At 41.2% G+C, this 27,296-nt stretch overlaps 1 protein-coding gene across 1 annotated transcript; it reads right to left on the minus strand.

The window, feature by feature from the left end:
* Window positions 1–518: 518 nt before the first annotated feature.
* On the minus strand, window positions 519–26,258 carry abcc4 (ATP binding cassette subfamily C member 4 (PEL blood group)). Its single transcript, XM_028954324.1, has 30 exons — window positions 26,068–26,258; window positions 24,526–24,636; window positions 22,986–23,106; window positions 22,434–22,658; window positions 21,299–21,388; window positions 20,856–21,019; window positions 20,047–20,172; window positions 18,087–18,336; window positions 15,762–15,869; window positions 15,502–15,591; window positions 15,142–15,333; window positions 14,923–15,017; window positions 14,381–14,467; window positions 13,547–13,643; window positions 12,872–13,096; window positions 12,580–12,717; window positions 12,456–12,493; window positions 12,230–12,348; window positions 12,012–12,158; window positions 8,365–8,444; window positions 6,414–6,564; window positions 6,181–6,300; window positions 5,981–6,091; window positions 5,720–5,820; window positions 5,406–5,597; window positions 4,477–4,722; window positions 4,229–4,401; window positions 4,020–4,125; window positions 3,211–3,345; window positions 519–2,039 (listed from the first exon to the last, which is right to left on the minus strand). The coding sequence occupies exons 1-30, from the start codon at window positions 26,139–26,141 to the stop codon at window positions 1,950–1,952; spliced, it is 4,002 nt and encodes a 1,333-aa protein (XP_028810157.1). The 5' UTR covers window positions 26,142–26,258; the 3' UTR covers window positions 519–1,949.
* Window positions 26,259–27,296: the final 1,038 nt, after the last annotated feature.

Consider the following 27,296-nt stretch of genomic DNA (forward strand, 5'->3'; position numbering starts at 1 on the left):
ATTAAAGGAACAGCAGTAACAGAATAAGCTCTTCTCTCTGGGTAGGAAGATATTAGTTTGCACGTAGAGTTATGTTGTGCCTTTTGTTACGGTCAAGAAGAGAGAGGAAAAAAAAAAAAAAAGTCTGAAGCAGCAGCACTTTGAGATCAAGTCGTGCTTAATTTCAGACCTCACCATGACTGAAATCAAAACACAATTCCCAGAGCATTTTATTAAGTGCTCCAGTTGTTCCATTGGATTTGCTGTCTGGCAAGCCACCATTTTGGAGATTTTATGGATACTGTCACAATTATGCTCATTGATCTTTTTCTTCCTCCTTCGGCTGCTACTGTTAGGGAACGGCAGAGAGAATCAACTGATCAACATGGCAAAAGTTTTGCACCGGCTGCCCTTCCTGATGCAGCTCTCCACATTTAATTATGTTTAAAATAGAACAAAATTTGATGTATTAACATGAAGACATCACAACATTATCAAACAAGAGCAGGGAGAAGGAAAAATAAAAGTTGAACACAAAATGGATGCAACTAATGTTTTAATTTGGTGTAACATATAGAAATCTGAAGATTTACATTGGATCTTAATATTAAACCACACAGAGAACTCATCATGAAAGACAAAAAAATATGCCTTAGTGTAATATGGATATTATATGTTTTCATATTTCAACATATTTTTCTTCAACAGAGAGGAAAAAAAAGAATATGGCTCATTAACAAGCCAAAGCTGTCTGAAATGAAGGGCATTTGGCAGCACCAGCTGCTTGGCCAAACGTTACAAAAACTAATAAAACACCCTTTGGCAACCCATCCTGGCAGTCCAGAGACAGTCAGAATCACAAAGGTACTATGGGTGCGGTGAATTTGGCAAAAAGCTTGAACCTGTCCCTTTCGAAATCTCCCATTCCTTAACCGTTCCTGTTACAGGCCCTCGAGGATACGGACTTGGAAAAACCTGGTCGAGAACAGACGTAATAACTCAAATCTAAGCAGAGACCACCATTTCAGCTTTATCTGTAGCAGTATTGCAAGAATTGTGCGAGAAAAAAAACCTACAGTTCACAACTGGAATTACATTGTTAAACAAAACAACATTAAGTCATACCTTAATTGCCAAATAAAAGAAAAGTTCAAACACAAACTCATTTATATATAATAACTCATTATATATATAATACAGCATCTTGTAGTAGAGAGAGATCATTGGCTAGTTGTATAAAAAAAGTGCACTTAGTTTACTTGATTTGGTGTGTATTACAATGTTACGGATAATGTGAAGTGTAATAAATTCCCCTTAAAGTCTGCAGTGTTTCAGGCAAATAGCTGAAAGGATCTCTGAAAATAAAACGGAACCCCAAGTCGAACAAATCATTAAGGCAAAACCAGCTGTACACGGCTGACGTTTCAAAATGGTGTAGATTTGTGTGGCAAATTCAGTTTCAGATTAAACAACACTTCAATAGATTAAGATTGTAATAAATAATACAATAACAAAACACAAGACAATACACCATAAAAAAATGAATTAAAATAAAGATTTACAACGAAAGTCATTATAAATCTAAGTTCAGACGTGACCAGGGTCACGGTGTTGTAGCCTCTGAGCAGAAGTCTAGATCCTAGTTTCTGCTGAATTACATTCCTAAAACAGAACTCTGGCACCATGTCACAAATGAGAAGGCACAGGCTGTTCAGAGTTATCTAGCTCAGACACCTCGTTATTAGCTTTGGGGGGCAGGAGAAAGAACCGTACGCATACTACACGTGTGCATGTATAGCAGCTTGGCTACAGGCCACGCCCATGTGCGGTACAGTTACGTAATGCATAGTTGGCCCTGTGTCTGCTCACTGGGCAGAGTGTGTGTTCGCCCTCCAGCTTCATGAGGCTGCTGGGTGCTGAAGAGGTCCCTCGAGATGCGAGGCGGACCTCTCTACTCTCAGCCCGGAGGATCACAGTGCCGTCTCAAAGATGACAAGGCTGCCGTCCGCGCTGTGGCCCACACCATTGGCCAGGTTGGCCTGACTCCGGTTCATGTAGGCCTGTGTGGGGGGAAAAAAGTGAGTTTAGCACTCATTTCTCAAGGGATTAAATTCAAATGATCCGTGGAACAGGGTCCTAGCAATCACTGGGCATAGGAACAGTAAAAATGGATAAAAAACTGCCAAGGGTGTTGCTTTAATACATATACGTTGCCTTCACCCATAACATTACGTTTCAGGCAATCTGATGCTTGACAAAGTCTCTGAAATCCTTGTCCTTACACAGACAAACGGTCACTTTCTATCCCACCTACAGCCGGAAGCCACAGTAAAAAGATTGGTAAAAAGAGTGATGTTTCACTTTCACTGCTAATATTTTGGCTGACTGGAGTATAAAGTGAACCCTAAAACTTGCACCCCACAAAGACATTTTGTTCAGTTCACAAAACTGAAAGCATCCTCACATTACACTATTATGACATTCCTCAATATGGCATGGTGTGTGCGTGCACACACACACACACACACACACACACACACACAGTTCCTCAGTGCCTCAATGACCAAGAACAAGAGAAACACCTGGCCATTCTCTGTCACCTACGCTGAGGGAAGAAAGCCAATGAGCAGTTGGCCACGCTATCATATATACGTCCGAGCGAGACCCACATTCAGCGGCACAAAGGCAGCGTAGAGCTGGTATCAGGTGTGTGTGTTTCAGGGCCCACGGAAAACACCTTCTGAGCAGCTGCGCCCGAAGTATGAGCTCACGAAGTCAAGGAACACGATCTGGGGAGGACGCTCGTAGTGTTCTTTCACTCACGTACGTCGCACATGCAAACACACACTTAACTTACGCAAAAACAACAACATTGTCCCTTTCCACACATACATGGTGCATTAAATGTGAAACAATTACACAATACACTGATGTATATACACGCATACACTCCTCCACACGTGCACACACTTGGAAGAACTGCAGTAGGGTAAGGCGATCTGATGCTGCAGCACAAAGCCCCTGTGCCTAAAACACTACTTCAAAAAGGAAATTTTGATGCGAATGAATTCTGTCCACTTCACTTAATGGCATTGAAATGTGCATTTCAATGAAGTGTGTGTGTGTGTGTGTGTATGTTGATTAATGGAGGGGATAAATAAGAAATGTAGGCATGGTAGCCTTTTTTCAGGAGCATATGCTTGTGTGTGCTCTGTGGCTGTGTACTCATACTTGTTTGGCTGTCTGGAGTAGGAACGCTGCCTCTGCTTTGCCAGTTTGTTTAACCATCTGGTAGAACATGCTGTCTTGGTTCTGCAGGAGAACGTAGGGCTCGTCGTACTCATGTATTCGACCAGCATCCAAAACCTGTTTTTTTCAGCAAAGATTCAAAATCATAAAAAAATACACTAAGAACATACTGAAAGCAAGTCTTCATGGAACATTTTAACCTTAATTAAACTTCAATATTATCAACGATGACCCCAGAACATATACTTTGTCTTCTGTTGGTGGATCATTCTGAAGTGAATGTTGAGTTGCTTTCAGTCTATATAAAAAGGTCAGACAGTAGGACGCAACAGGCACAATTTGAGAGTTGGTGTAAACGGTCCCACATTAAAAATAAAAATAAATTGTCACTATATTTACCATTCTTTTTTTAAAATATATGAATGTGGAGCAAAATGTGGAGCAAAATATTATCTAATGTACAAAAAAGAGGCCCTGGCAAAACACTTTGGGAACCATTGACAAACAGTGCTTCTTATCTTTTTACAGACGAACTGTATTCCTATTAAAAAGCGTGTGTGTGCGCTAGGAAAGCATTTGTGCATTGCGTTTATCTCACCAGTCCTTATAATAGCAACGTATGTGAAGTGCGTACAGTGAGTATTAATTAGCCATGGTGGTGAGAGAAGGCCTCACCCCGACAACCACACAGTAGTTCTTTATTCCCCCGAATGTTAATGGAAAAAATAACACAGATGCCACAATTGTTCATGTGAGTGAGTCATTGGGTGAAGAGCAGCTTATGGTCTCACCAGGATGCGATCGCTGTCTATGATGGTGTTGAGACGGTGGGCAATGGTTAGCACTGTACAGTCTCTGAACTTGTCCCGGATAGTTTTCTGGATCAGCTCATCTGTCCTGCAGGGAAAGACAAAGATGACATTACTTTCTGGTGCGAGGAATTCCTGATATTACTTTCCTGAAAATCTCAACCAATTTTACAGTCAAGCTAAATACTCACTTGGGGTCGACGTTAGCGGTGGCTTCGTCGATGATGAGGATGCGGTTCCTCCTCAGGATGGCTCTGGCCAGACAAACCAGCTGCCTTTGTCCCACACTGAAGTTGCTGCCCGACTCGGCCAGAACAGTCTCCATCTTTCCTGGTAGCTCCTCCACCGCGGCTTTTAGCTGCACCTGCAGGATTAGGCATTACGATCAGTATTCTGAGCAATTGCAAACATCTCTGTACATGTATGTGTGAGTGCATACCTCTTCAAGAGCGCTCCACAGATCCTCATCTGAGTGCTGGCTGAAAGGGTCCAGGTTCTTCCTCATGCTCCCGGTGAACAGGACTGGGTCCTGTGGGATGATTGACATCTTCTGCCGCAGGTCGTGCAGGCCGAGCTCTGAGGTCAGTATGCTGTCTACATAGATCCGTCCTTCTGGCTCCGCCAGGCGGAAGAGAGCGGAGATCAGCGAGCTCTTCCCTGCACCAGTCCGACCAACAATGCCCACCTGATCAGGGGGAGGAGAAGGACTGAGCCACCATATTATAAAAATACCAAATTGTGCTTCTCAAATATGTAGATGTTTGACAGTTGTAAAAAGCTTCTAAAAAACAGACCTCAAAATAATAAACACCTAATAAAAAAAAAATCTAAATCTAACCTGTTCCTTCCCCCAAATTCTAAACTTGGACCCAGCTGGACGTGGGTGAGGTAGCAAGACAAGTCATCTAAGTCATATAGATCGAAGCACACAGCAGAGGTGAAATAATGTTATAATGAAGAAGCAAGCTATAAAGCAAAAAAAAGATAATAAATAATTTTTTTAAAGGCAGAACTGTTGGCTTTTGAGTGACAGTGACCCAGTGCCCCTCGGTCACGGCCGTGGCTGCTTATCTCACCGACCGCTCTGACAATTTTCTTTGTTTTAGTATCACGCTGTCATTCTGTCTTTATTTAGATTTCTTTTGGTGTGTCTGTTAACATTTGCGATTCAATTTTTAAAAAAAAATTCCCATGTAAATTCATCATGTAAAATGCAAAACTCAGAAATGCCTGCAAAAAACCTGAACAAACAGAAAGACCTTAGAACTGACTCTCTGGATCTTCTCTAATACTCAGTGTTATATACATGAAGCCTTGTGTTGCTCTAATAAATGCTGATTTTAGACAGAGGGGTAGAGAAATGCCCACCTTCTCTCTGGGTCTGAATGTGGCCTTCATGTTCTTCAGGACAACAGGACCATCTGGGCTATAAGAGAAGTTCACTCTGTCAAATGTGATGAGGCCCTGGCTTGGCCAGTCAGGAGGCGGGCGCTTCTGTGTTTCCCACGCTGCCTCATTCTCCAGCTCTGTGTACTCCACCACCCTCTCCACAGAGGTCATCTGCAGTACACACAGCACCAAGCATTATTAAGTACCACAGTACAAATGAACGGGCACAGACTGTTGTATAATTTAGTAAATGGTCACATCTTAAAAAGGAAAAATAATAAAAGGTCTTGTACCATATTCTCCACTTCTGTGCTTTGCCGCACTCCCCACTGGAACATGCCCATTAGGGTGATGGCATAAGATAGGGCTAGACCCACAGCGCCAGCCTCCAAGGCTAAGTAAGATAAAATAAATGAAATACAGACTACTTGTAAGGTTCCATGATTTGCCAGTCAAATGTAAAACTAACAAATAAAGTAAATGTTGTATATTTCATAAAAATAAGTGAACATTGTCGGCATGTTTGTAACCTGGTTTGGATGTTTGTGACTTACTGTCTTTCAAGAGGAGGCAGCCAAAGGCAGTAATGGTGACAAAGATCGCGCAGATGCCATCCAGTCTTACAGCAAACCAACGTGATGTTGTCAGGAACAGGAAGCAAGCCTCTGTAATGTGTTCACTAATTAGTTCATTTGTGGATTGCGATCTCATTCGAGTTGCCTATCAAGAACCATATTAGACATGTTAAGAGCACCTGAGTGAAGGTCCTGATGCTCATCAAACGTTTTCTGGAAGCGTTCCTCTGCCTTACAGGATCTGATGGTCCACAGACCCTGCAGTGATGATGAAAGGTGAGAGAACACTGGGCTCCGAGCTGCATGAACACACGATTGGAAACAAACACAACATAAGTAGAGTGCTTTTTAACTCCATTATAAGTGTTTAGTGCTTCCCTGAAGCCAAAATCTTCAGGTCTCAGACACCCACTTGTAGCCTCAAGCCTCTTGACGTCTCTGGATGTCTGCAGGAAGTATCGACGCAGGAACAGGAAACCGATGAGCAGGAGCAACACAGGAATCAGGATCCAGGGAATGACTGAGGCTGCTACGGCCACAACCCCGAGGATCTGCAGGAAAACCTGGAAAACAAGTGAAGGTACATTGAGAGATGATGTATGAGCGCAAAAAAAACAAAGGTGCTGCTCTACCACATTACCTCCACCCTGGCCTATAAGAGCAGGCCACCAACAGCGCCTGAGTCACTGTTCGAAAGTAGAAACTGGTTAAACATTTAGCCAAGAGCATTAAAGCAGCCTCCACTTTGGCTGAAATCTCCATGTCATCGTGGCTGCTGTGTAAATGGCCGTAGTCCATTCATCTGACCCTCAGTGTTCTCAGCTTTCACCCACAGACATCATTAAGGTGTCTGTGCCAGACCACAAAGCTCTGCTATGGCACCATGGGCGCTCCTCCGTAACGGGATGAGTCAGCAAGTTATGCCTGTGGTTGCTGGGCTCTCTTAAAACGCAGTTCCCATAAGCCCTCACTCTCTCCAACCAACCAAGGTACATCTGAATTATCAGATCGCAACAGTCTCATTAAAGGTCCCCTGACAAATTTCAGTCTTATTGGTCCCCCGTTACTGTATCTGAAGTCTCTTTTTGAAATTCAGCCTTGGGGCAAAATTACAGCCACTTTGATCCAGAACCACAATGATATTTCACGACGCACCATTTCAGTGTCTGTAGCTTTAAATGCAAATGAGGAGGAGAGATCTGGGCATTTGCGGAAATTATGTCATCAACACCATTCACCAACCACACTGTTTGCCGCAAGTCGTGTCAGTGTGTTTCCAGAAAAAAATTCATTAACCCATTGGTTCTTCAGTCTCACATTTGTGCTAATTTTTTACATCCAATCACTGAGCAATTGGAAGGCTTCACAAGTTTGCAAGCCATGATGGTTGGTGAAGATAATGTTTTAGGGGAGGGGCGGTAAATTCTATGGGCCGAAAAAAGCATGAGAAAGGGGAGGTAACCTTTCCCCTTATGACAACACAAGGGGAGAAATTCCAGATTCAGCCATCTCCGCTGCCGGTTTCAGAATGTGTATCACCATTTCTAGCCACTGCAGGACCATAGACAGGCTAGGAGAACTCGTATTAATGTTCAATAATCTCACAAAGTGAAATTTTCTTAATAGGGGACCTTTAAAGCATCAGAATAAAAACAACGGCAAACAAACCTGAAAGCCAAAATTGCAAATGCTAAAGTTTTCAAACTGTAGTCTTCATTAGTCTTTCTGGATCTAGTGTGTCCACAGCTAAAGGCAATCCAGTGTTAATGAAACAGACATCTGAATATGGACTATGTTTCCTTTCTGTTTTCAATCATGGACATGATATTTTGAGACACACTGACCCTGTGTTCTGTCTGCTATTGATCTGCTGAGCAAATGTAGTGGCATAGATAATGTACCCTTGGAAACAAGGTCTATTTTCGCCTGTGCTGCTCTGTGGACAAGGGATCAGTTGGGAACTCCCAGAGGTCAGGCTGCCTCTAGAGCTTCTTGGGTAACCTTCAGTGGAGACCACAAAACGGCCACTTCTATCTTTGTCCACACGCTATAATGAAGAATAACAAAAGCTATTCTTTTAGATGAATGGCTGACAAATGAGGGGAGGAGGAGGGAAAATTGGTAAGTGTTTACTGGGAATCCCAGGCCACAGTGGCCGGGAGAGCTGCACTCAGAAGAGCAACTCAAAGTCTGTAACAAGGAAACAAGCCATTTAACATTTTCTATATGACTTCATATATTTTTAAACCAAGAATCGTGGAACACTGCAAGCAAGGATGAATGAAGTAATTCACAGTTTGTTAGGAACCTGTGTGAAGTGTGTTAAGAAATACAATCCACTTATGTAACAGACACCTACTCACCTGGGTGAAATCCACAAAGGTCCAGGGCAGCATTGAGTCCAGTTGGCCAACATCTTTGGAGAAGCGGTTCAGGACCCTTCCTGGAGCACAAGTTCAAGCAAATCACCTCCCCCAATCATGGATGTTTATGATATGCGCTGTATTTATCTGTCTTTTCTTTACTTTTTTGTCCACCTGGTCATTTACTCTGTACTACATTTACAGTTAATTCACCCCTCAACTGGACCTCAATATCTGAACAGCATAAAAGTTTCAATATTACAGCATTATGGGGCAAAGTCAGTAGATTGAGCAGCAAGTACAATGACAGTCATTGCACAATAGGTATTTTATAAAGTGCAGATCGATGTTCCAGCTGGTATTTAAGTGCAGGTACAGTTTGTGTGTGAATAGTGCAAATGTTCAGGTGTTGCTGCTGAAGAAATGAATCGCCTGATCGTAAAAGTGTACTTAATCTTGTAATCCGAGGAGCCAGACTCCTGTATAGTCTGCCAGACTGTGTGTGTATGTGTGTGTGTGTGTGGACACACCTTCTCAATCAATGTGTTTTCATGACCATTTACATTGGTAGATTCTCACTGAAGGCATCAAAACTATGAATGAACACATGTGGAGTTATGTACTTAACAAAAAAGGTGAAATAACTGAAAACATGTTTTATATTCTAGTTTCTTCAAAATAGCCGCCCTTTGCTACGATTACTGCTTTGCACACTCTTGGCATTCTCTCGATGAGCTTCAAGAGGTCGTCACCTGAAATGCTTTTCCAACAGTCTTGAAGGAGTTCCCAGAGGTGTTTAGCACTTGTTGGCCCCTTTGCCTTCACTCTGCGGTCCAGCTCACCCCAAACCATCTGGATTGGGTTCAGGTCCAGTGACTGTGGAGGCCAGGTCTCCACTTTTTTTTTTTTTTTTTTTTAGTTCATAACTCTACATGTGTTCATTCATTTTTTTGATGCCTTCAGTGAGAATCTACCAATGTAAATGGTCATGAAAATAAAGAAAACACATTGAATGAGAAGGTTGGCCTGTACCCACACATACACACACACACACATATATGTTTATAAAATGAATGCTATAATACTCGTTACACGTTATTCTAATATTCGAAATTCTGTTTTGATATTTTCTGTTGTCCTGTATTACATACTCATACAAAATCTAATGCAATCTAAAGCAATCTCTCTGATCAGTTCTTTTTTTTTACTTTGTATTTCAATAATCTGTCATTATTCAACTCTTTTTTCATCCCTCCATCCTACCATTCACCCCATGCATTTTACAGAGCAACTGCGGTCGCACTTTCAGCCTTCCAACACCCACATATATCACCTATTCAATGAATGTAACCAATTCAGTGCAGTAACCAATTCAAGCATGCTAGCAAGCATGCTAAAATGTTAACGAGGCGTGGCCACGAAGCATAATGTGAAATTTGGGGATGTTTGCCATTTTTTAAATGACTAACATGACTAAATGCTATCATGCAAAATTTTGAACATGGTCCAAATGTCACCAAATATTCCAACACATTGTGGCCCCACCCTGTTAGCGTTTTTGTTTTTAGCATGCTAGCATTAGAATGCTGACATGGCCCAAGCATCACCAAATTTCACATTGCATTGTAGACCCACCCCATTAGCATCGTTGATGTTAGCATTATCAAAATAATAATATGCATATAAAAGCTAGAATATTCTTAATTTTCAAACCAATTTCACAAAATTTCACCCATTCTATGAAATTAACTAATTTAACAGTGAACCAACTCTTTGCCTTTATCTTTTCTTCCTTTCATACCATAAAATGTTCTAAAAATGTTCTAACACTGTACATAAACTAATTTAACAATGATTCCTCTCTTACCCTTCATACTTTTATTCGCTCAACTTATAACCTTTAACTGCTTTCCAAGCCAAAATCAAACGTTTTTAGTGACCTTTTATATTGCAGCTCGGCAGCACTTGGCTAATGACAGCTCTGTTTTAAATTGCTTTTAAATATCAGGTTGGCAGAAGGTGTTCTCCAGTGCCAATAAATGTACCCCAGGATCCCCAATAAAAAGCCCATAAAAAGGATTTCATAAAAGGCTCTTTGTGCTTTTACCTAATGTTTGGCTACTGGGCGAGTTATGAGCAGTGGTTAAGCTACTGATAACGACCTGACGGGTGATGGGCTTATCGATGTCTTTTTAAAAAACACTCATAAAACTAACTATTAGGCTATCAAAAATGTGTAAAGACTGCTCTTTGCTCATACTATCAACAGAAATGTCATGATAAGACCGCCATACACGCCTTAAACGAACTACAGAGACTAAAGTTCTTGGTATTTCTGGAGTAAAAGGATAAACAGTTCTATCAGAACTACATGATACAGGAAACTCCAGGCATACAGTTTCTGAAGTTTGCTCAGAAATATAATGAGCACTTATTTGCCAAGTTACTTGTTGAGTGATATGATTTGATTGGAAGTGCAGAAAACAGGCCAGTTCACCAGTATCTATTATATTGGGAGTCTATCAGCTCAGTGCTATTAACTGGAGCAATCACATATTAACATGTTAAGAAACTTTTATACACATTATAAAAATACAGTCTTGAAATTAGGCAATAAATAAAACAATCGACAGGTTTTATAATTAGATAACCAATGTCAGTCTGGTAAAGAATCCATTAAATGTAAATTGTAAATGCGCAAAGGCGTGTTCTTGTCGGTCACAACATGAATTCATGAGTATTAGCAAGTTTATTATTTTTTTACTGCTTCACCAAAGGTGTACTACCTAAACAGCCCCACAAACCCTGATGTGGCAATGAAGTCATTGTGTCTTTCCCACACAGCCTTGACTACCAAATCTCCTCTGTTTGCTCTTGGGGGAAGTGTAGACACTCGTATCAACAAACAACACATTTGACACCATATCTTAGCATGCTTCCCATTTTTTTTAACCGCTTGTTGAGTAGGTGTCTCAGTTCAGGATTTGAGTGCATTAAAAACTGGAAACTGTCACTCTGAGGCCAAACACTGCCTTTGGCACCATTACATACATGAGCTACTTTAGATACTGATTGAAACAGATGAGTCAAAGAGACAAAAGAAAAAGTACTAGGTTTCCTTACTCACAGAGATCAAATTAAATAACCGGAACAATATAACACAACACTCATTAACATTCACATGTGGGGCACAATTCATGTCATAGCCTGTCTGGAATGACTGTACTGACACCTGCGGGGCACAACAGTTATTGCGACTTAAATCCCTGACTGTTGAAGGAATAGACATTTTGCATAACTTCTTAATTCAAAATCTTCAGTGCATATGGCTAATGAAAAGTAAAAAAGCCACCCAAATTCTCATGCTTTAAAATAAAAATGGCGATAAAATCTTATTTCAAGCAAGGAAAAAAAGAAAAGAAAAAAGTACTCCATCATTCATAATTTACTGTTAATGCATACATATGGCACTGGCAGAATAGGTCCGTTTCACCTTATATTGTAGAATTTACATAATAAAAAAGCTTAATTCATATTGTTTTTATATGCACTTTTTGACCAAATGGATAATGATCTTACATAACAACTCACTTTTAAACAAATAGCATATACTAGTGTGTGTGTCATATGTTTGATTGTACACTCACCAATGGGATTGACATCAAAGAATCGAACTGGTGTGCGCAGGATACATTTGAACATTCTGTTGTGCAGGTTCTGGGCTGCTCGCACCAGCATGTTGAACATGACCAGGCTACGCATGAAGCCAAAGACCAGAGTAGCCACTGTCAGACCTGAACAACAATCATTAGTGAGGCGACTGTTATTCTTTATCTATGTATTTACTTTCCAGCCTCTTTCTCACCTCCGTAAATGCCCAGGTAGAAATCAAGGTTGAGCTCTTGTGTTGCATTGGGTTGGTGTTGCATGACACCATTTGTGACATTGCTGCTTAAGTTGTCCAGCTTTTCCTGTTCTGCTGTCCTGTAATCATACAATATGAGTCACAACCAAACAAAGAAGTGTTTGTAACATTAAAACAGTAATTGAGGGTCTGGAATAAAACCAAAATTTAAAAAGAAAATCCTCACCAGTATGCAAGCCACCAATCCTGAAGAATGAAAGCAATCTGCAGAAACAACAAAAATAAAAAATTAACATGACTATTAGAAGTTAACCAAGAATATACCAACAGTAAAATGAAATTCTCTGTACCTGGGCCAGGAGATTGAGGAGCATCACAGTTATTAGAACCAGGACGTTGGCTCCAGCCCTGAAGTACTTTAGGTAGAGGCGAATTCCGATGGTACCTTCAGATCGAGTCTCCTCTGCTACCATGTGAACTGGTTCTGCCTGCCAAAATGAAATGTGATGCAAACCAAAATCCACAAAAATCTTTTCCCACCGATATTTTTTTTTGGGTCAGTGCTGCCCTCTTGTGGGTGGAAGTGTAAATACAATATATTTGAGAAAAAAAAAGGTGCAAAACCCCTGGGTACAGTCTCACCGGCAGCTGGTCAGCACCATCCTGAAAAGACTGCAGTGAAGATGTATGAGAGCGCACAGAGTTCTGAGACATTGTTCGGCTCCGTGATGCACGGGACCTAGGCCCCGGAGGAGCATCAGTCCCGGGACTTGTCGGCTCCTCATCCTCATCACGCTTCAGTAGTGAGGTGAAGTCCAGGCCTGACTGCAGCAGCTCAGTGTATGTGCCACGTGCCACCATATGACCCTAAGCAACAAGCCCAAATAACAGTGTTAAAAGACCACATGCAACAGAAAACTGGTGCCTGTTTACATTTATATTTACAGCATTTATCAGGCGCCTTTATCCAGTGCAACTTACAATCGGTAGTTACAGGGACAGTCCCCCCCTGGAGACATTAACAAGGATAAATGTCTTGCTCAGGGACACAATGGTATTAAGTGGGATTTGAACCTGGGTCTTCTGGTTCATAGGCGAGTGTGTTACCCACTAGACTACTTTTTTTTTAAGAGACTTTAGAAATGTCTCTAAAAACATCTGACCTGCCCTATTATTTTTTTACCAAGTAAAGTGAGTACCCAAGTGTGTACCCAACAGACCAGTATTCAAACACTGAACAATGTCAAAACTGTTTCTGGCTACATTCAGCTTTCTAAGCCTTAAGCTTGAGTGGGAAGACATTTTGCGCAAACACACCTCTTTCAGTACCAGTATCTGATCTGCTGCTTTGAGATACTGCAGCTGGTGTGTGACGAGAATACGGGGTTTATTCCTCAACAGGCCGCAAACACACCTAAACAGAAGACAAAAAAAGCAAACAGATTTGAATGTTAGGTTGTTCCCCAATTGCACTCTTACAATTACTAAGAAATCACTAGGGTAAAAATTTGTTTAACCAGTCCTCAAGGCAACAGCATGAATTCCTTCCAGAAAGGCCTGTATTATGACCTGAGGAAGTGTGTCAAGGTTGATGAGTGGGTGAATGCGTGTACACTCGCAAACCTCGAAGACAGGCCTCTTCCTGTCTGACTCTCCTGTGCCAGGCGTGCCCACACTGCCCATGCAGGAACAGGTTGATCATCGCAAGGAACACCGCAGTTTGTGGAAGACTTGTGACTTGTTTGTACATTGATCATGAATGATCGTAAATGACACGGACCCTGCTTGTTCACATGATTTCCAACAATATCTTGAATTACACACCCATGTTGTAATCTGATGATTATTTTTATTTTTGTCAAGGAAGTGATGTACATTTAAATTTCAGAATGATTATGGTGCCATATTGTCTATCAAGCCAGACTGGTGATTGTGATGTTATGTCCGGAGGAATGTGTCAAGATTAGACTCATTTAAGATAATTGTGGCGTTAAACACTCATTTACAGCATATTTGTGTATGTTCTGGCACCACTTTAGAAAATAATTCATTTGAGTCACATCATCACATGTGCATAAAAAAGAGGACAAGCCAGACGAAAAGAACCCCCCCCCCCCTTCCCAAAAAAAATAAAAATAAAAATTCACTCACTGTTCAAACAGGTGTCTTCCCACCTCAGCATCTACTGCACTCAAAGGGTCATCCAGCAGGTAGATATCAGTATCTTGATACACCGCCCTGAGTAACAGGAACCACACAGTCCAATCACGTTCCAGAGAGCGGCAGGTCAGATGGCCTGGTCTGAAATGTCTGATGATGTCATTTCCACAAATGCCCGCACACTTCTATCATTTCGCGCTACAGACACCGAATCTTATTGTGGGACTGGCTAAAATGGCTGTAATTCTGCACCAAGGCTGAATTTCAGAAAGAGACTTCAGATGCAGTCTTAGGGGACCAACAAGAGCGATATAAATGTAAAATTTATAATAGAGGACAATTTAAGACCATTCAGCCAAAATTTGCTGAAATGCATTTAAACTGTCAAAATCACTGCGACTTGCAACATAAATAGGAAATCAGAGAATTGTTGGATTCCTTTCCCTAGAGATAACTTGATCCAAAAAAATGTAGCAGACTTTAGTGAATGGACACAGAGCAAAAATTGTGAGCTTGCAGCAGCCATTGCATACCTGGCCAGGCTGACACGTGCTTTCTGTCCACCACTGAGGGTGGCGCCACGGTCCCCGATCACAGTCAAGTCACCATCAGGCAGCAACTCCAGATCCTGAGCACAGATATTTAATATAATACAGCATTAATCATTACATGGATGGACATTATGTCAGACCAATATGACTAATGAGGGCCATGAACATAAAACACCAGGATTTCAAACCCCCAAATCATACCCGTTTTAGTGCACAAGCCTTCACGACTCTTTCATATCTCTGAGGTTGTATATCCTTGCCAAAGAGGATGTTGCTGCGGATGGTGCCGGGAAACACCCATGGCTGTTGGGCTGCATACGCCAATTCACCGCTGATCTTCATCACTCCCTTATCCTTGGGGAGCTCTCCCAGGATGGAGCTGAGCAAAGACGACTTTTGGGGGGTAGGAGACAAAAGTTTCTTGTGTTAGCACAAACTAGATATTGGGGTCCATAAACAAAATATCTTTGTCCTCCTCAACAAGCAGGTGTTTAATTAGGATCAGATGATGCCTAACAACCTAATTTCTGTGAGGATTGGGAATCCCTGCATAAACCTCACCTTTCCAGCACCCACTGGGCCAATGACAGCGAGGAGTTGGCCTGGTTTCACTGTGAATGTTAAGTTCTGAAGAGTGGGGGCATCAAGAGTCTGTAGACACACAGACAAAATTATACATGAGCAAATGAAACCAGTTAAACGCATTCAGAATTAAATGAATAATGCCTTCCTAACCAGAACCAGTGGCTCTCAATTCAAGCTTGGACACGTATGTTTGTTTGTGCACAAAAACGATGGGTGAAAAGGAAGAGGGCAGAAACCTGATCCCAGTAGCACATTAGGTCTTGAACCTCCAACGTTTTTTCCTCGTTCTTCTCTGGTTGAACACTGGGACTGTGCTTTACCACTTCATGCAGCAGCAGAAAATTCTACAAAAAAAAAACAAACAAAAACAGGATGTCTGATAAATGCCATAAAATGTTAATGTTTTCGTCTCTGGCCCAAAGATGGAACTCCACCTGACCTAAGGGCAGAGCTAAAATTTAGCCCAAAAAAACACACCTGCAATCAGACAGAATCTCAGTTCTTACTGAATGTGCATGGACACACTTTAAGAGGCAGTGGGTGGCCAAGCGGAGAAGGAAGCGCCTTGTAATTGTAATTGGAAGGTTGCCGGTTTAAATCGTGAACCACCAAGGTGCCACTGAGCAAAGCACCGTCCCCACACACTGCTCCCCGCGCGCCTGTCATGGCTGCCCACTGTGAATTTCACTGTGTGCACTGGGTACTGTGCTGTCACATGTGACAACTAATCATTCTCACTTTAACCCCTTACACAATAATATTTAAGATGAATGGGGCTGACAGGTGCAGTCCAAACCGAAGTCTAAAAACAACAAAGAAGAGGTGTTCTGTAGGTGGTCACCTTTGTGTAACACTGATAGAAATATTTTATATTTGGGCAAAAGCGGTAATTTACTAAAGGTGTTCGATCACGAAAATTTCACTCTGTGAGATTATTTAACATTAATACGAGTTCCCCTAGTCTGTCAACGGTCCTTCAGTGGCTAGAAATGGTGATGGGTGTAAAGCGTGCTTTTGTCATTCTGAGAGCGGCGGCTCAAATGGTCGGATCTGGAACTTTTCCTATTATGTCGTCTTAACAGGAATTGTTACATCCCGTTTCTTGTGCTTTTTCTGCCCAGAGAATTCACTTTGTATCTTTGGGAGATAAGACAGGTGGTATATGAGCAATTCTACAGAGCAAGTAACAGGCAATTATGACACTGTGTATTAGGGCTGAACAATATATCGAAAAATTATCGTTATCGCGATATTAGTATACGCGATATTTAGTTGCGATAAATGAAATTCATGCTGTGTCTGAAATTGCATACTATATACTGTAGCAAACGGGCTCCATGATGGGGAGAGAAGAGACGGTAGCCCACAGTTCCCCCACCACTCACCCTAACGATGGGTAAAGTCTTGCCTCACTAACCCCACATGCGGCCCTTATGCAAATTAGGCCAGCCCTATTGGCTGCCAACGTTACAATACTATATTGTAAGTGAAAAACAGTATGCAAGGCAAGTAGTATGTCTGAATTCATAGTATTACTACTTCCAGCCGAATTCTGTAGTAGGCATTCGATGGACACTTCACTATCCCATAAGGCAGCGGGTGAGGCGAGTCATATTCGAAACATGGCTGGAAACGGCTCTTTCCAAGTGTAAGTACCTTAAGGAGAACGTTGTTCATTGTGGTTAAATTATACTTGTGAGAAAATGCCCTCTGTAAAGGTAAAAAAATAACATCAACACAGCGGATGTAGTATGTCCGAATTCCATTCATACTACCCTCATTCATACTATATAGAGCATACTGTTTTAACGGTAGCGCAGTACGTACAAATTCAAATGTAGTACCTACTCAAGTAGTATGCACTTTCGGACTTTATGATAGACAGTTGTTTGTATAGTTGCATGTACTATAGACATAGTTTTGTATACGTGACCCCACCTGTGAAAATCTGGCTAAAATCGCTAAATCTAATTATGAAATAAACAGCGTCAAAGTAGTCATAGCGAGAAACATGTAAACAATCTGCCATATGGGTTTATTGCAGTAAATTATTATGTACTGAGGTTTTTGGTTGTAATGTTTGAAATATAATTTCTAACAGGATAACTGCCGAAATTTGTGATTTTATTCACCTTTTTTTGTGATTTTCCACCGGAAAATGTGATTACTTTGGGATTAATTTATGTGCAAAAACAAATGGTGATTTGGGTGTTATTATTTTAGGAACTACTGTTCTATCATTATAAAGTGCATAAAGACTTTAAGATCAATGAGCATCCGTAGCAGTCACTTCAGGAAACAGCAGGTAGAAAAATGGCGACTTTAGCAGGGTGCCACTTTCTGTGTGTGTTGCTTTGTGTCACTGTATACACATCAGAAATAATAATAATAATTTAAAAAGCATTTCTCTAGGGAAATGTTATATCGCAAGAAATATCGTTATCGCAATATTCAACAACAATATCGCATTTTGCATATTTTATCGTGCAGCCCTACTGTGTATCAATGTTGCATGTGTGGTATGTATGAATGGTAAGAAATAAGTTAGTAATGAGAATCACCTTGATCCTGCGAATGCTGACTTTGGATTCTGAGACCTTCTCAATGGCAGCAGGGAAGAAGAGTGTGACAGTGAGACGCACCGCGTTGTACAGGGACACCGCAACGAACACTCGACTAGCATTCATGGTGTTGCCAAGCAACACGTACACGGTGAATGTGATGAACACAATGATCTTGCTAGCAGCAAAAAAAGACGCCATGTTGAGGCCACGCAGGTATGAGCTGGACATGATTTTGGAGATTTCTTTCCTGAAAAGCAGAGCAAAAAACAGAATGCAGGTTGAATAAGTTCACACATCCATTGGACCTAACAATTTAACTAATAGGAGACCTTTAGAAGCTTGTGGGTTCAAATCCTAAACCGCCAAGGTGCCACTGAGGTCCCCTTGAGCAAACACATTAACTAACTAACTAACTAACTAACTAACTAACTAACTAACTAACTAACTATCTATCTATCTATCTATCTATCTATCTATCTATCTATCTATGAAAACAAACAAACACAAAGCTCAGTCATGACCCAACCAGACAGATACATTGTCTCAGGAAGCTTGGTTGGAGCCTTATCCTTGATCCAGAAAAATTAAACATTTTTCCTCGCAGCAAATGTCAATAGGTTGAAAAGTTTTTTTATGTATTAAGTTCGTAATCAGTGGGTCTTGGGAACCAAAAAGTAGACACATATGGTCCAGGTCCAATGGAACAGAGAAAATGTTGGATAATTCTTCCACAACGCATTTCCCGTAACATTGAATTTTCATACACGACCTGCTTAGGATGATAACCAATCACTGGTCAATGTCCCCATAGGTATTACCGCTCACAGAAACACCAAAGACTTGAAACTTTGCAGGACAGTAGCTCCCCACAGTGTAGTGGGTAACACACTCGCCTATGAACAAGAAGTCCCAGGTTCAAACTCCACTACCATTGTGTCCTTGAGCAAGACACACTTGAGCAAGACCCTCCAGGGGGACTGTCCCTGTAACTACTGATTGTAAGTCTCTTTGGATAAGGGCGTCTGATAAATGCCTTAAATGTAAATGTAATGTGTGAGTGTAAAATAGCTGAACTCACACACAACGAGCAAAACCCCGTGCCAAGAACAGCAGGTATGCCTGACCTGTAACATTCCCAGACCTGGACACCGCTTGGGCCAGATTTTTTGAATGTCCTCAGAGAACCTTAAATGCACCATAAAGATGCAATGTTCATAAATGGTGATAAACGTAATTTATTCGCATGATCTGAAGACAATGGAACTGAACTCTAAACACGTGTGATTTTACATAATCTGTTGCGCAAGGTGTTGCAAGCCATTGTGAAAGAGTGCAGACAAAAATCCATGTACATGAGCAACATGTTTTACTAACTGCCGGATCTGGCAATATGTAATGCAGTATTAGTAAGAGGGCGGCGTCAGCTCTGAACACTTGGTAGAGCATTAACTGCCTTGTCATGGTGAACAGGGCCGGAACGTGACCCCAGTGTAATTGGAACCGTACCGGTGACGGACCCGTCGTGTAGCTTTGATTTGGGAGGTCGGCTGGGGTGGTGTGAGCACAGCGTGTGCGTGGTGAGTGACCACTTCCAGGACTGCTCTCTGCTGTGGCACACAGTGCCAGAGCATAATTTCCCTGAGTTATGATACCAGCACCTTGGCTGAATTCCAGGGCTGTCCACGTGAAAGGTCTTACGCTGGGAGCCAGGCCAACACTAACTGATTCTCCACCCAAAGAACTATGTTGCAGCAAAACCACTTTCAAATAATGATTCAAAGCCTTGAGTAAATAGGATCATTCGGTCTCATTAAGCCACAGTCCTACGCAAAGAACAGTATGCAGTAACCAAACAATGACCACAATGAATGCCAGGCTGTATATATTTTAAAAATGAAACAGAGCAATGGGCTACCGGCACCTGCAATGGGCTACCTTCAGTCTTGCCTCTGCTTACCTTCTGACTTCACTGACCAGAGCTGAGAATGGCTTTTCCCATGCGTACATCTTAATGATACGGATACCGGACACCACTTCATTCATGATACGAATCCTGCTGTCGGTCAGCACTGAAGTTTTGGTTCTGAAAACATCAGATGCATAAAAAGACAGGTGGAATTATTAAATTAGTACAATTATCAATGAACATAACAGTAAAAAAATCTTCATTAAATCAGTTAAGATGTTCAAAAAGACCCAAACAACGTGTTATTGCACTTCAAGTAGATCAAGAAAGTTCAAATTAGACACAGATACTACACAATGACTATTTAAAACACATTACTGAAGTATTATATAAATGTAATTAAATATTATTTAATGACCAGCTACTGCAGGGAGGTGATACGGTACGGCCTTTTTAAAAGACACCCTGCACAAGAAGCAAATGTAATGCAATCAGGGTAATAAAGGATCATTGGGATGCAATCATTCATATTAATACCCAGATAATATTTTTTATACTATAACCACAGGGCATTCTGTTCCTGCTGTCTTTGTTTCAGTGACATATTACCTCCGATATGCTGCTCACTGGACCAAATTAACCATTAAAAGCTAATTAACTTGCTTGTAGAATGACTAACAGATCATGTCTGCAAATACCAGGTCTTTGAATACAGAGGATATAAAAGGCCTAAAGAACCTTTTTGGTTTTGTAACTTAAAGAAGGCAACATTCACACATTTTTCCTATTTGTAGCCCGGCAACCAGGGAAGTTCAGCAGCTCCATTGTAATGAGAAAGACAGCGTGTCTCATTATTTTACCTGAAAGAAGAGAAGAGTCGACCAAACAGTGTCTGCAGAGGCATTAGGAAAAGAAGGGTTGCCATCCCTGCAATGCATGATGGTCCAATCTCTTGCCACAGGAGGCCAATGACAGCCGCAGCTTGCAGAGGCCCCACCCACAGGAAGTGCAAGAAGATAAACACCTGATCACAGGGAACATCAAGGGTGTAGGTAAAAATCCTTTTAGTATATGGACAAATCCATTAACGCAGCAGAGTTTCACACCCTTTAGCAATTGCATCCATAAAAGTCTGTAAATAGCTGCAAGTTTTTAAATCTCTGTTTAGCAGTTCAGAGTGGCGTGGTGACCTCCACAGCGCTAATCTATCAGAGGCCACTCAACGTCCACAGACAAGATAAGAAGTTTCCTCCCCAAAAACACACAGAATAGAACAAAGTACATCTGGCTAGGGTATCCTTACCTCTTCAAACTTGTTGACGTCGTTTGACAGCAGGTTGACGATTTGCCCAGTGGTTGTCTGGCCCATTGCTGTGCTGCTAAGAGACAGGGCCTAGAGAAACAAAGCTCATCACCTCCGTACCATACCCATAACCACAGATGGACAGTCACACGAGACCTCGCCCTTCTTCAGATGTTTTCTCTACGCTCTCATTTGAAGGTATTAACGACACATTCAAGAGGTGTTATTTTTAAAACTGCCACCTTAACAGTCACAGTCTATAATTTTATATCATAACACTATTCTCATAATACTTTTGTAGTTACTATGCTGCTGCTACTTTGTTCTCTCAAGACATTAACACTTCATATATGTTTGTGCATTAGCACTTAAAATAATGCTAATCTTGTTCACATATTTGCACTAGCAAATCCTTTTTCTTTTTGCACACAACACTTCAGTTGTTTGCCTTAGTTTTGTCCACCTTACCGTATGCTGTCCTGCCTTGCACTGATGTAAAGGATTACACTTGTAGTCAATTGGGTCGATTGTGTTGCCCTGTCATTGCATGTGTAGCTGTTGTGATGTAGTCCTTGTGTTGCGCCACAGTCCAAGAGGATTGTTGTCTCATTTCCCTATGTGATATGTAAATGACTGCCTCAACTTGGCTTTCACTGTTTTAGTTCTTCACACTAATTATCAGGTTTACAAGGAGCCCTATTTTCCCCAGAGGTCCCATGCAGAAGGATACATTTTAGTGTTCAATAATTTAGTGAAGTACATTCTACTAATGTTGTCAAAATAATTGATTCTCTGATACTAATCGATACTAAAATTTTGTATTGTGTTCGATATCAATTAGCACTGGTCCCGATACTTAATTTCTATCTTAAAGTAATTTTTATTTACTCATTTTTTTAAGTTCCTGTGTTTTTCTCCCCTGTACTTTTGAAAATAGTATTGAGTATCGAGTACAGTCCTCAGTATCAGTTTCTATTACTACTACATTCAGTTTACACTAACATTTTACATATCTCAATAACAAGATAATAACAATAATTATAAATACATTTACATTTTTACAATTATTAAATTAATATAATATAAAAGTGTAGACCAATGTTATTGTGGTATAATGGGCAGATGCTAAACTCACCTTCTTGTAGATCATGTGACACATGGCCACGCGGAGCTTCATCCCTGCTCGTTGGACATGGAAAAAGTACAAGTGGTGCATGATGGCCAGTATGATGGCAGACAGCGAGACACCTGCGGCATAGCCGTACGCCTCGTACAGCTCTTGCTTGTTGGCAGGGTCGTACCTCTCAAAGTACTGAATTAGCTTCCCAAGGAAGACCGGTTGGACGACCTTAATGACTTCCTGTTGAGAGACAGTGATGATGAATGAGTGTTGCTGAATTGACCGAAAAGCCTCTACTGGAGCTGCTGAAGCTGGCAGGCCACCTGCACAGGTACCCGCCCCTTCTCATTCATACAGCATTCCACGAGCAACATTAACAATGTACAACCAACACAATGCTGACCTTCCAAAACAGAGGATGCTCATGGTGAATTTTTAAACATTTGGCGGTCTCTTAGCAAGTCTTTTAAAGTGGTATAACCTATGTATAGTATAAGCAATACATCTGCAATTTGAAAAAAGTGTCTGACTGCAACCGTAACTGTAAAGATGATTTTCTTTTAGTACCTCAACAAGGGTAAATACTCCTAGGACGGCATAAGACTTCCAGTAACACTTAATGATGGCTTTAGTGAGTTTTGGCTTTCGGAGCTCTTTGTCAGCTTTCTGAATCTCACAATCCCAGTAACTAAAAAAAACAGAGAGAAGGAGAAAGAGAGACAGAAAATCATTACTAACGCAGGATGAGCTGTTTGAACGCAAAACCAACCAAATGGCATTACAAAATGGCTTCAAAAATGTATAGAACAATTCTTTGTAAGTTTTGATTATTAAAAGACTTTTTTAATACCACAAATGGTCCACACGGTTTCAAAAAAAATATATAAAAATATCTAGGTATACCTGAATCAATCAACAGGCATGTGCATTCACTTAAGTTGTATTATCATAGTACTTCAAATTTGTCTCATATGTTTCAATGTGTTTTTTTTACTAGATATATGTGAACACATAGACACTTGAAATCACCACATATCCTTTTAGTTTATATGAGTCAAAAATGATAAGAGCATCTGGATGATGAAAGGCAGGGAAATAGTGAACTGATGTGGGTTTGCATGATGCTCCTCCAGCTGACCCAGCACTAGACCCCCAAGATGAGTCATGCGGGCAGATGATGAGAACCAGCAGAGGCCAATTAGAAAGTTAACCATCTATCTTGGGCCATAAAATGTTTAGGGTTTTAAAATGATTTTGCACTCTCCTCTGCAAATCAGTCACTTTTGCAACTTGACACTTGGCTAGATTAAGACTCCCATAAACACAAAAGGATGAAGTTAGAAGTATCTCTTCTGAGCTTGTCTCTACCAATCACTGTTCATGATCTTGTGCCATTTGCTAATACCTTATTTTTTTAAATAATACTACTACTGCCTCCAGTTTACACTTATATAGCACAATAACAAGATAATAACAATAATAATTATGAATAAATTAACATTAATTATTAAATTAATAACATATACAGTGTAGACAGATGTTATTGTGGTAGCTGTTCTTGATCTTGTGCCATCTGCTAATACCTCATTTTTGTCTGGAGCAGCTCTGTAGAAGGCTAATGCTCTGCAGCTTCAATGATAAAACAATTATGACAAAAACCACCACAGGCCTTGACAGAGGATGTGACTTTCACCTAACAGAGTTGCTTATCATTGTCCTACAGGCACCTTTTTCCTAAAGCTCCCCCCACCCCGCCTTCAACCGGCTCACCATACATGATGTGCATTAGACAACTCTGTCATTCACCAGAAATGGTTGCCAAACTCTTGCAAACACTCAGGTAACCTGACCAGTGTGGAATGCAACAGGGAAGATGCCTTCGGTAACCTAGACCGGACCTGAATGAAACAAAGTAAGCACAAATCCTGACATTGGTCCACACAGGACCTACAATTGTTGTTTTTTTATGTCAGGATGGTGCTGGTACCAAGCCAGCTAGTTAAAAAAAAACACACAAAAAGACACAAGACCATACAACAAGAAGCCAACTGCTCCGCTTCCAAAGATCATTTACCGCCATCCTCCCACCATTCTCCCAGGCCCTTACCTCTGCAGCTCCTCTCCCAGCCTCTCTGATCCATCCTCAGGGAGAACCCTGTACATGTCCCCTTCCTCCAGCCTCCGCTTGTATCCAATCCGAAAGAGTGGATTGAGCCAGCTGGTGACACGTGAAAGCAAAACTGTCAGTTTGGAGCATCAGGTGTTCAAGACACAAAATGGGGTGAAGGACGACTGGGGAAGACCACTTCATGCAGACTTTTAGCTCATTACACTAAAGATTTAACTGTGGTTCAGGGGAAACATAAATATCAAATGGAAATGTGACATTTGGTGGCTATTACACCATAATCCATAAGCATAATTTATATTATATTAATATCATTTTATTGCACAGTAGAAGTAGAAATTCTATCAAACTTGCTGTATTTTAACTGATCTGAAACAACTAGTAGAAGAGTATGGTATAGGAGTATAGTACAGTACTAGTATAGGGTCTAGAATAAAACAAATCTAGTATCCAGTATGACACAAGGATTCATTTATTTCTAAAAACCCAAAACTAACATCAAACCACATGATATATTTCAGGTCATGACCACAACTGAATAAATAAACGCAAACCCTTGAGGAAAGCCTTTAAACAATGTGACTAATTCAGACCACTTCCCATCCCACCCCAGACAAAGGCTTTCATCAAAGAGGTTAAGAAAAAAGAATGAACACTGGACAAAACAAAAGCAAACATAGCAAAGACATTTACTATGATCATCATCTAAAATTCCAGTAACTGGAAAGCCAATTAATAACATGTAACGTTAACAGGACAGAGTGACTCAGCAGGAAGGAAAAGAGGAAACGTCCCGAGTCACCTGGCCTGAAGTCAGCTTCATTACATACTGTTAGGATGCAAACATATAGGTAAATAAATCATTTTGAAAATGGCATATACTTAAGTTTTGGAGATCTACATACATTTCTATTGACAATCAATTCCAGATTCAAGATTTTCACACATTTGTAGCACTATTACCAAGAACGGATTAATAAAAACTGGAAAACACATGGCTGGTAAAATAAAGATCACCTGACATATAACTCGGGTACCACAGGAGTGTTATGTTATATTTATATGATATTTATATATATATACTGATGGAAAAATCCTAAGGGGGTGGGGGTGCTGGGGGAGGGGGGGTTATGAGGTTTCCAAGGCAACTAAGACATGTTAATGACAACGTCGGATTTATTTACGACACAAACTAATTTAGTTAAGCTAAATTAATTCAGAAGCATTTTTTTGGTTTCTATCCACGCCACTTCTTCTTCTTTAACTTTCCACATGATGCCTCTGTTCCTTTTTCACGCCGAAGTTAAATTGGTAAATGTCATTAGCTTTCACAAATTCTTCTCAACCCGCTAGCTGAACTAAAGACGAGTTTCTGAAGCCACGGGGGTTTTTAAAATAGTTGTCGTCGCCGCAGAGGAAATGAAGATAAATCACACAGACGTCCTAATTTTATCCGTAACGTACCCATGCGCCGGAGCCCGGGTCACCGGGCAGGTAGTGAAGGAGACACCGCTCACTCACCAGAAGAATATCTGAGAGAAAAGGTTGGCCTTAGCGCACGGGTTGCTCTTCGCATCTTTGCTGAGCGGTTCCATGGTTCTCCCCCGCTTCGTGAAGAAAAGCCTCCACCGGTGCCGGCCGTGCGGCGCGTCGCCTTCACTTTTAGTCCAGATCGGATATCTGGTTACCAGTTGTGTAACTTCTCACCATGCACATGGTGCTGAGCGGCCGGACGCGGACGAGGGCACGGCAAGGGTTAAGGATCCGCCCACCTCGGCTGTGATTGGCTCTAGGGGAGACCCCGCTGACGCCGATTGGCCGATCACGCTGCTCTTAAAAGCAGGAAATTGACGAGAAGTCATATCACCAAACGTACCGAGTGCACAGTGGGAAGTGAAAAGAGGCGACTGCGGTACCAACTCGTTCCAGTTTAATTTCGATTTAATTTCTGATTCTCTTATCTGTTTCACACCTTTTGCGCACCACAATAGGCGATCGTTATGTTAGCTAAGGTTATAAAAATTCTTCTGTCTTTCAGGTTGAAGATGGCAGGATTAATTGAAAATGCTTAAGGTATCTTTCTTATGAAATAATGGAATTTACATTTATTTACGCAGTACCTTCAATATTGTGCGTTATACTACGAACATCTAGACACCACACTGCTGTGTCTGTTGTCCATGTCCAATTGTCCTCTGTACAATGTTTGTATTTGTTTCCCCATGGGATTAATAAAGTACCTGTACCTATCTGTCAATCTTAATAGAAATGATGTGTGTATCTGTGTGCATCTGAGAGTCATCTGAGGACAGTACACTGCATGCAGTATGTAAATAATCTGTGATATGTATTAGACCCACAGTCTCAACAAACTCTTTGTTATCCGGTGTTTGTGATCTGATCTGGCACAGTAGTATGTGTTCCCTTAAGCCTGGGGTTGTCATCTGGATCTCTTTTAAGGACTATAATAAACAGCAGCGCCATGGCGACCATCTGTGGTTCATTTTTTTCACCCCAGTCGGCCTGCTAGTGAGCCGTCTGACCTGGAAGCAATAATCTGACACCAGTCTGCTTGATGCCAAAAACAGTAAACAGTTTCAAACCTGAAAATGTGGCCCATGAAAATGATTGGTATCTAAAATAGAACAGATAAGCCAGTGAAAGAATAGACAGATGAAAGGTGTGCATTGAGAGGAAGTCCAGGTGGCTTCGGCGCTGATAAAGGTCTTGGTGACAGATGAACGGCGCGA

The sequence above is a fragment of the Denticeps clupeoides genome, chromosome 15 (assembly GCF_900700375.1).
Source record: "Denticeps clupeoides chromosome 15, fDenClu1.1, whole genome shotgun sequence".
In the NCBI taxonomy this organism is placed as follows: Eukaryota; Metazoa; Chordata; class Actinopteri; order Clupeiformes; family Denticipitidae; genus Denticeps; species Denticeps clupeoides.